Source organism: Cibotium barometz, chromosome 9 (genome assembly GCF_041138505.1).
Source record: "Cibotium barometz isolate CiBa-2024 chromosome 9, ASM4113850v1, whole genome shotgun sequence".
Taxonomy (NCBI): domain Eukaryota; kingdom Viridiplantae; phylum Streptophyta; class Polypodiopsida; order Cyatheales; family Cibotiaceae; genus Cibotium; species Cibotium barometz.
The window spans coordinates 50,820,751-50,831,737 of NC_141054.1; the positions used below are offsets into that span (position 1 = coordinate 50,820,751).

Consider the following 10,987-nt stretch of genomic DNA (forward strand, 5'->3'; position numbering starts at 1 on the left):
TGCGCTGGGAAGGACGTCTCTACGTACGGGCTTCAGTGGGGATAGAATAATCCACAAGCGAGAAGGGTGTCATCTATTAGAAAACAAGTAGTGCAGTCATTTACTACCGACAGAGAGCAACCTACGTGTGTGCAGTCACTGGAGCGCCAAATTAGGCTAGTTTTGGAACCTCTTTGTACGCAAAGGCCTCCTCGCCAAGTGCGGGATCAGGGTCGTTTGGCCACCGTGATGTCTCCTCCACTAAATCTTATATTGCCGTCAGACAATGGTGAAGCAGAAGTATCTGGCCAGCGGTTTGAAGTGGCAAATAATGTTCAACTAGTACTGCTTCTAGAAAGACTGCAGCATCTTGTGCAGAGCTTCCCACTCCTGCTTGTGCCTTCTATTACATCCACACCATCCACATGTCCACCACAAATAATAGCTAGTTTTGTTGAGGCCTTGCACTTTGAGATTCTGCGTTTTGCAAAATTTACTAGGCCTACGTTGGAAATCCAACTTCACGTAGAGGCTACCATTGATTGTGTCAGGAAAGGTATCCAAGAGATGTGGCTTGAATCAAATGTGGAGGTTTGTATGGACTCTCTCTGCATCAACATGGGCTAAAAGGATAGATTTTAACAGCAGTGTAATTGTGTATTTTGTTGCAAGATGCTCGATGGGTAGTTTGATGGATTTTATTGCTGTTGGTTTTAACACTTATATGGTTCAGGCTTGCATCTACATATAGTGATGTTGATCTAGCTATTGTTGACGCTCCAGCTAGTCCTCCAGTAACATCAATTGCCTCATTATTACATGAGCTTCGTGTAGTGCTAAGAACATACGAGTGGTGGTAGAACATTGACCTCCTCAAAAATGGATCGATGCTAAGAACATACGAGTGGTGGTAGAACACCTAACTCCTCGAAAATGGATCGATGCTCATCCTGAAATACTTTTGTCAGCCCTTTGCTGGCACATCACCAAACACACCCAATTCAATTGCGGTGGACATAACTGTTGGAGCTATATATAGCTAGCCCTAACTCACTCTAGGTCTTGCCTATATATGTGTGACTTGTGACTAATATGATTCATTCTTGTGGAGCATATGTGGTGTCTCTTGTCTCGTCTCTCTCCCTCTCTCAACATGGTATCAGAGTGATTCTAATCACATAAGGGAAGCATCTATGTCTTCTTGTTCAATTTATGATTATGATTTCATGTCTTACAAGATTGATCTTTGGTAACGGTTTTGTGTAGGGTTATTTGGTTCTTTGATTATATGTTGCCTACATGATTTTATAGGTCCACTTTGTTGTGATTAGAAATGTTTCTTTATAGCTCCACTTGTTGTAATTAGAATTGTTTCTTAATCGTATCCTTAAAACCAAAATTAGTAGATGGTACAGTGCGCTGGTGAATCTTATCAAAACGGTTTGTCAATTGGAGTTCTGAGTCAAAAGTTAGGACAGCTCAGGTAAACTGTATCTAAAACAATAAAACAGGTTCTTTGTAAGAGAAAATAGGTAGTTGTCTCTGAGTCGTAATAAGCAAGATTTGATCGTCAAAGCTTTTCATGAAAGCTTCAGACGATGCTTGCTGTACAAGCTACAATTAGATACAAAACTTGCCTTGCAAGTTGCATCACAACGCGGTGCTTTTTCTTAACGCGGTGCTTTTGCTTATTATTATTTTCATCTTTTATGGACCTCTAAGTTTGCTTACGTGCATGAGACATGGGTCTCCACTTTTAGAGTTCTAATTTTGGTTCACGTTCTATTCTTTACATGATCACATTATGCTCGTCGTCTGGTGCATGCCTATTTTTGGCTATGTTTCTCATATCTTGTACATGGTTTGCAAGTTCTGTGATCTTCTCTTGTACGTGTTCTCACAACCCGACGACATGGCAAACACTATACTTGTTAACGGATTTCCTTTGGGCAGCGTTCTGTTCCTCTTTTCCAAGGCCAAGGATTTCTTGGTTGGAAATACAAGATGCTAATTATTTTGGAAGGAGACGAATTGGCAGATATTGTTCTTGGTATTCTTGCATTCCCTCCTCAACCTATTGATCCACTTCAAAGTGATGTTATTATTACCGAAGGTCCTATTTTTGAACAGTGAAAAATTGATCATGCACACTGGATTCGTCTCGTGAGGTTGCTCACCTCGGTATATACTTTCTGCCCTTAACGATTCACTCATGCTAGATGTTTATCCGTTATCCACGTCATATGCTATATGGGACTATCTTATCACTATGTTTGAGAAGAAAACTATTACAGAGATTCTGTATCTCCGTAATCTTTTGGGCAAGCTTCAATTCAAGGCAGGTACATCCATGTCCAGTCACATTGAATATTTCAAAAGTATTATGAATCAACTTTTTGCTGCTGCAGGGGATCCTATTCTGAGAGTACAATGAAGAACACGATATTACAAATAAGCAACCTCATTTATCAAGGGGTTCTTCCGCTTCTGTAACCTGTGAATATTGTGGGAGTACAAGGCATTCATCCAGTCGATGCTTCAAGAGGCATTATGATGAAGCTCAAAATCAAGCTTATGCTACTCAACAAAATCCTCACGATGAAGACAATGTTCATCAAGAGGCTAATTTGGTTCATTATAATGTCTCTCCAAAAAAGCTACTACATGTTCATGATGGTTCTCTCTTTATTGTTGATTCTGGTGCTATTGGCAACATGACATATCAATTGCAATGGTTACATAGTTATCATCCAATTCCTATCAAGAAAGTGGTTTATCTTGCTAATAATACAACTTGCCAAGCAATGGGTATTGGCGACTTGTATTTGGGAACTTCTTCCTCAACCAAAATACTGCAAGGAGTTTTATATGTTCATGATTTACAAAGAAACTTACTTTCTATTGCGCGGCTTGTGGATCTTGGTCTATTTGTTAGATTTGATAATACAAAGTGTCACATCGAAAAGGATGGCACCACTATTGCGGTTTCTCCTCAACATGGTAATCTCTTTGAACTTTCATTAAATGAGGATGTTGCAAATGTTGTTACACCTCTAGGAGATCTGGATTGTAAGCTATGGCATCATCGGTTTTCTCACTCAAATTTCTCAAAGCTTCTTGATATTCATCGTCATGATCTTGTGAGAGGTATGGACCTCAAATCTCACCCACATATGGGGATATGTGAATATTGTGCTCTAAGCAAACATCAAGCCATTTCCAATGTCTACAAATATTCATTCAAATAATCTTTTGGATCTCATTCATACTGATATTTGTGGACCCTTTTCTCCATCCAAGTCTTGCTATCATTACTTCATTACTTTTATTGATGACTATTCACGGTATATAAATATCTTTTTGCTACGATATAAATTAGAAGCATTGGACACATTTAAAAGGTACCAAATATCTGTGGAGAATCACACTGGTTGAAGAGTCAAAATTCTTCAAAGTGATAATGGTGGTGAATATATTTCTAACTTTTTTCATGATCATTGCATCAACCATAGCATCCACCATGAGTATACCATTCCATATTCTCCCCAACAGAATGAAGTTGCAGAGCGAAAGGATCGTATAATTTTGAATGCAATAAGATGCATGCTTATTCATTCTAGATTATCTCACTCTTTTTGGGCAGAAGTAGTATTGACAGCCGTTTTTGTTCAAAATCATCTTCCAACTACTACACCTTCTAGTAAGATTCCAATCACAGCTTGGATAGGCCAAACTCCTTCTGTTGCACATTTCAAAGTCTTTGGGTGTATTGCTTATATTCATGTCCCAAAAGAGACACGACACAAGCTAGAACCTTCAGGTTTGAAGGTTATTTTTATTGGTTATTGTGACAACTCAAAGGGTTACAAGTTTTATGATCCAAGTTCTCAAAAAGAAATTGTTAGTCGAGATGCTATATTCAATGAGCAATTGATGGGAGGTTCGTGGTCTACAAAATGATGCTGATGATACAAAAACATTACTCACTTCTTTTTCTTTTCTACTTTTGGACAATGATTTGCATGATGACAACACTCTTTTGATGGATATTGGAGACAAGTCTGTTGATGTTCATCCTTCAGTTTCAAAGGAGACTGCTATAGATCTTGATATCTATGTTGAGCACGGTGCAAATCATGTATATGATGATGATCTTGAAACCTTTAATCACGTATTGGTTGTTTGTGAAGATCCTTCAACTTATGCAGAAGCTATGTCCTCTCCACAAAATGAACAATGGAAGCTTAATATGAGTCTTTGATCTTGAAAGGTACATGGGTTCTTACTAAGCTACCTTCTGATCATACTCTTATAAAATGTAAGTGGGTTTACAAGACTCAAACAAAGGCAGATGGATCCTTTGATAAATTCGAAGCTTGTTTAGTTTTGCAAAGGGATGCTCACAAATTGCAGGGATTGACTATCATGACACTTTTTCACCTGTAGTTCGTAGTACAAGCATTCGAGTACTACTAGCTTTTGCAACTCAGTTTGATTTGGAAATACATCAAATGGATGTTAAGATGACTTTTCTTAATGGAGACTTAAAGGAGGAAATATATATGGAGCAACCTGAAGGATTTACAATTCACGAAAAGGAACATCTTGTATGCCAACTCCACCGTGCTTTTTTGAACTAAAACAAGCTTCATGATGATGGTACATCAAGATTGATCAATTTCTGACATCTCAGGGGTTTGTTTCTTACTTGTCTAACCCAAATCTTTTTATCAAGCGCAATGTGGATAACCATTTTGTGATATTGGCCCTTTATGTTGATGACACTATACTTGTGTCTAATAATCTATCTTTCATGCAACAAGTAAAAAAGGTTTTATCCTCATCCTTTGATATGGTGGATATTGGCCACATCCATTCATGCCTTGGTATTCAAGTTCAAAGGTATCGTCACAATGGTATTTTGCTTCTTCGGTCAAGCAAAGTTTATCTAAGATATTGTTCAAAAGTTTGGATTGGCTACTGCACATTCGGCAAACACTCCTTGTCTTGCAAGCTCTACTAGGAGTAGCTCTTCAAATATTGAGGCTGAATCATTAGCTTTAAATCAGCCCTATTCGGCAAACACTCCTTGTCTTGCAAGCTCTACTAGGAGTACTTTTGCAAATATTGAGGCTGAATCATTAGCTTTAAATCAACCCTATGCTAATCTTGTTGGTTGTCTTCAATTTGTGGCATGAGCACTCGTCCTGATATTGTGTGTGCAGCAAATCTATTAGGACAATACTTGTCCTCTCCATCTACAAGACATTGGTCTCAAGCTAAACGTGTTTTGAAGTACTTGAAGGGCACTGCAGATTTCAAACTTGTATATCATCATCAAGAAGACATATCTTCATCAACTTCTCCTAATCTTTTGGGTTATTCAGATGCTAATTGGGCAAGCTCTAACTTGTCCATTCGATCCACCAATGGTAATTGCTTCTTTATCAATGGCTGTTTGGTATCTTCGGCTAGCAAGAAACAACGTTGTATTGCAGTTTCTACTACAGAGTCTGAATATGTAGCTGCATCTTTAGCAGCTCATGAATTGGTTTGGCTTCGACAATTGCTTGCTGATATTGGTCATTCTCCTTCCTCAAGCACTCCTCTTAGATGTGACAACCAAAGTGCTAGTAGTCTAGCCAAGGACTACGTGCAACATAGCAAGTCCAAGCATATTGCAGTTCATTATCACTATGTTCGTCGACATGAAGTAAGAAAAGGAGAAATAATGGTAGAACATTGTCCAACTGATCAAATGATTGCAGACATTCTCACCAAAGGACTCCATGAAGCTTGGTTTACACTTTTGCAATCAGAACTTGGAGTTGCGGCGGCCTCTCTTTTTGGAGATTAGCACATCTCACGTCATGTCAATTTTGTCTAGACTTGTACATAGCCTATAGACTTTAGGACACTTCACATATTACTTCACATCATGCACATTTACTCTTTGTACTTTGTATATAGAAGCACATTGCACATGGACTTTAAGGTGGCATTGTACATTTATATGTAGGAGCACATTGCACATGGACTTTAGGACACTTCACATATTACTTCACATCAAGCACATTTACTCTTTGTACTTTGTATATAGAATCACATTGCACATGGACTTTAAGGTGGCATTGTACATTTATATGTAGGAGCTCGGGTTTTTCCCTTGTGCTCCCAAGGGTTTTTTTACTCACAGCACAGCTGGAGACCTTTATTTGAGTGGGGGTGTTGGACCTATATATAGCTAGCCCTAACTCACTCTAGGTCTTGTCTATATATATGTGACTTGTGACTAATATGATTCATTGTTGTGGAGCGTATGTGGTGTCTCTTGTCTTGTCTCTCTCCCTCTCTCAACAATAACCATTGCAGGAGGTATGAGCAACCCAATTGCTCCTGGAGCCATGGAGAGTACACCGGATCAAGCCCCTCATCACACAAATCATGAAGCCTGAGAGTATGTGCTTCACAAGATACGGGAACTACCTGCTCTAGCTCCATTGGTAACTCAACTTTAACATCTACTTTCTACTTTGACGTAATCGTTGGTTAGCCTTGTAATCTCTTCTGACTCTGGTTATATATGTGATTAGCTTCTGCTACTGAAGTCTTTTCTATATCACAAGAAATTGAGTAATGTTTACTCAGGCGGTTTGAGTTCTTTTTCGTTGACATTAATGGTTGCGTTTTACTTGGAGGTACTCCATTTTCTCTTCTCTTCCTACACTTGCAGTCTTCTAACAGTTTTGAAAGGTTGAAAAACTATGCCCATTTGCTCGAACTAAGGTCATTGTTATAAATGGCTGGCTTACTCTCTGCTAACAGTGAGTCCGGTAAGTTTGGCCAATCTCTTGGTATGTGTTTGGGGATGGAAATACCAACTGTGATCTACCTGCTCACCTCCAACATCTCTCGCATCGAGTTCATCAGCCTCAAGCGGCAATGCTCATGACAACTTGCGTGACCGCTTTGTCAAATGAGCAGTAGTTTCCATTCAGACGGGATTACCTCTTTGGGATCAAGGTGGCTCGCCAAACAACCTGGGAGCTTTACTTCTCGGTTTCCTTCACATGTTTGGCTTTGAGATGGATCTATCCAATGAGAAGATTGTTTTGAAGGTAGAGATATATCCTTGTTACGTCAATGTTCTTCGAATAGGGCGTAATCCTAATCGTATTGTATGCTCACGTTGGTGATCATCACCATTTTTTGATGTCTTTGGCACCATTTTGATGATCGCTGCAGGGGACTAATGGAAGCCTGGGTGGTATCTTCAAGCGTAATGATATATATACTCCATTATGGACTGATGATCCTTTGCATCCTGGTATAAATATTGCATATGGGTCGAATGCCATGGTACGCGTGCAGATATAATTTTTGTGAGGTGCACTGGATATTTCCTTTGTGTGGTTTGACTCTCAATAGAACATACTTTTTTGTTACATTGTCCATCATGCTCAGTGCTTGATGCGCCTTTTTTTTTATATACAGGCCGCTTTCAAGGAGATGTTGCAAGTTTTAACCAACTGTCCAATGCTCATGCCACAGCTTCATTGGGATCATAAGCATTTTCAAGAAATTTTGGCAAGCATTGGTCGATTGCCCCATTTAAGCCCATTGTTTTCTAAAGTAGTTGATTGCATATGATGCAACTCATTAGGGTTAGCATTGGGCAACTCCCCATTTGAGCTGATTGTAAATTATGTAATTATGTGAATGCATATGTTTTTTGTGAAAAATCTAATCCAGGATAAACTTAGAAATTGATTTGGTTTCATGTGACTTAGGTTGAATAGAGAAGGCCTTTAGATCTCCAGCATTGTATTGCAACAGAGTATGAGTCCCACCTACAGGCGACTGGTGGCCAAGCTCATGCTAGAGATGGGAGTTTTACATTAACATAGCAGCCTAGCCAATTTGGATTGCTAGATGCATCAAGGCCATCAAGGGTACCCACACCCTGCCAATGAAGACCATCAAAAGCATATGGCTTGATAACATTCACACGCTTCACGACCGACGGCTAGTGGGGGTAGTTACAAGGAGGTTCAGACCGCATCCTCACCACAGAGTGGCAAGTTAGAGGAGAATCATCTCTTTCCCTCATGATCATTTAACTCCTGCCCCTTAAATGAGGCGAGTTTGTATGTAGCTTGTGGTGGTTGTATCTAGCCCTTTGTGGCTTTTTTTCCTTAACTAATTGAAGGATCTTTTTCTTGAAAAATAAATAAATCACTCTCCAAAATTTGGGCAATCTTTGGATTTATAGTTCTTGAATTTGGGAAGTGTCATATTTGTGAGGGACTAGACACACTGGCTTTGCATAACTCCATTGCAAATACCTTCCTATCCATATAGGGAAACCATAAGAAATCAACTCATAGTATATAAATTTACTGGTGAATGTTTCTATACATGTGGCAAGTAAAACTCAAGTTTATTCTCATGACATGTGGGTTGTGAGGAATACAAAGTGGAAGAGATAAATGTCTATGATTATAAGGAGAAGATAACAGGTTTTGGGTAGAAAGATATGACAAAGATCTAGCGATCATTGCATTAGGTCTAGATTATAGTTTCATCCATCACATTGCATCAAAAGATAACTATAAAAGATTATGGGATAAACAAGATAAGCTATTTGGGGCCAAAAAAAAGAGCTACAAAATTAGTCTTAAAAAATATTTTTTTGGGTTGGACATCAAAGAGAGTGAGTCACTCCAAGGACATTTAAATAAAATAAAAAAATTTATGCAAAAACTTACATGTGTTGGGTCTCTAGTGGAAGAGGAGGATTCCATAGCAATCTTTCTTAAGAAAATAAACTTGGAACCATTCAATTTTTTGGTGGTTGCCTTAGAGAACCTACTTGATCCAGCCTTCACTAGCATTGAAGAAACCTTGATGAAGGAACAAAAGAGACTAAAAGTCAAAGTGGGAGGAGGACTCACAATATGTAGAAAAACATTTCTTCACCAAAGAACCAAGAGCTAGAGGGAAGTGCAACTTTTGTGGCAATACACACCACATAGAGAAATAGTGTAGAAGTAAGAAGAATCTTCTTCAGATGGCAATTAAGGAAACATCATGAAGATAATAAAGCCAAATGAAGGGCTTCCAAGGAATGATGTGACTCATCAGAAAGACTCTTCTAGGTGGCCAACATTGTAGCCTATGAGGAACCTATGCAGACCAATCTAGCAAATCACTAAGTGTGTAGGTCCCGTGTATGTATGCTGGTAATAGTTTATCACTTGAGGGACAGTGTTGAAGAGCAAGTGACGGGGGGGGGGGGGGGGGGGGGAGGGGGAGGGGGTAACACAAGAAACTTTTGGTGGTTCCCTACATAATGAACTTCATGGTATATGGGGAATTCTGAGATATTTACTAGTTATCCAAATAAAAAATTCCTATATATAACTAGACAATGGTATTCCCCATTTACTCAATCTTCCATATCTTGGAAATATGGGCTATTCTCTAGGCTATTCAATTTCCTATAAGGGAACCTACAAAAAATATGAACTATTATCTAGGTAAATCAATTCTCTATGGAGAATGGATTACTTATGCAAAGATTTGAACCACAAATAGAGAATGGATTGCCTAATATCTAGGTAATTCCTTTGGGCATGCACTACTAAGGAAGCCTATGTATCATGTGCGTTCAGGGGGTAGTTAAAAAACCCCTAACCTATAATTTTTTCATGAATAAAGTGACCCCTTTCTCTTTATGGTCTTAATGGTTTTTTTTTTCATTATAGATTTAAAAACACCCTTCTGTAAATGTATTTCTATAAAGTTACCTTAAATTTTAGAATTTAAAAACCCCTTCATTTGAACTCACGTGCTAATTACATATTTTTAGGTGAACCCTAAGAGGGCAATTCAATTTCCTATATAGAGAATGGACTACCTATGTGGAGAATTAAACCACAAATGATTAATTGGCATGTAGATTCTTTTAAAAAAAGTGCTTACTTTAACTTTGCATTCCTATGTAGGTCACTTCTCTTTTTATATCCTCTCTCTATCCCTTCTCCTCAAATTGCTTTTGCCCAATAGGTTTGTCACTAATGGTGATGTCAAAGAAAACTCAAGGATTTGAATCCGACAATGATGAGAGCACACATCAACATGCCATACACATGGTACATAATAGAGGTGCCATTGAGAGTAAAATCTCTAAGGTGAGATGGCCATGGTTATTGAATAAGGGAGAAGAGTATATTTCGCCTAAACAATTGAAAGACCTAAATACTAAAAAATAGAAATTAAAGCAAGCTGATGTTTTAAAGTACACAGCTAAAACCCCATCTCTAAACCTAACCATAAACTCTAATGAAAACGTAAACAAGCCTCAAATCTCACATTTTTATACCCCTTATTCCTCAACCATGTACATTCATATACTGACTATAAAGCTGACACTAGGATAAATCTTCATTTGTTTTCTCCTAGACTTGTGATTCCCTCATCTGTGTACAGCTCGTCTCCTCTTTCTGATCTGATGGGAGAGATAAATGATTCATCTAAGTGATTGACATTATGACTTTTCTCCTCTTACTAATTTGATCCAAGGGATAAATGATTTGTCTAAGTGATTGACAACATAACTTTTTTTATTGGAAAATTCTTTTGTAGATAATTGATCGATTGAAAATTTATTGTGATCACTTTACAATGATTTTACTTCACCGATCGGGTGATTCTACAAGTGGATGATCCGATCATTCTTTATTTGTGATTGATTAATTCTTTATGTGTAATCAATGAATCTTATTTGCAATCGAACAATTACTTCTTGTGTGTGATCAACCAATACTTGATGTGTAATGAATAATTCTATTCTACATGATTGAGCAATTACATAGAGGCGATCAGTGATTGAGCAAGTACATAGAGATGATCAGTGTTTCTCCTTGGTTTATTGTTCTCAATGGAGTGATTTGACTCGTCTGAAAGTGATCCAATCTAGGTAATACACAATCTGTGAGTCTTCTCC

At 38.2% G+C, this 10,987-nt stretch overlaps 1 protein-coding gene across 1 annotated transcript; it reads left to right on the plus strand.

Annotated features, from left to right (window-relative positions):
• The first annotated feature begins 228 nt into the window (after positions 1-228).
• LOC147635679 (uncharacterized) lies at positions 229-7,356 on the plus strand. Its single transcript, XM_086802302.1, has 5 exons — positions 229-570; positions 6,438-6,482; positions 6,573-6,677; positions 6,978-7,097; positions 7,225-7,356. Exons 1-5 carry the CDS (start codon positions 229-231, stop codon positions 7,354-7,356), a joined length of 744 nt encoding a protein of 247 aa, XP_086658428.1.
• The last annotated feature ends 3,631 nt before the right edge of the window (positions 7,357-10,987 follow it).

Excerpts from the sequence above, each read along its gene's own strand:
- LOC147635679 (XM_086802302.1), top strand. The coding sequence starts at position 229 with ATGTCTCCTCCACTAAATCTTATATTGCCGTCAGACAATGGTGAAGCA. Across the intron at positions 6,678-6,977 it reads TGGTTGCGTTTTACTTGGAG|ACGGGATTACCTCTTTGGGA; the intron begins GTACTCCATTTT and ends GTTTCCATTCAG. Across the intron at positions 7,098-7,224 it reads ATGAGAAGATTGTTTTGAAG|GGGACTAATGGAAGCCTGGG; the intron begins GTAGAGATATAT and ends TGATCGCTGCAG.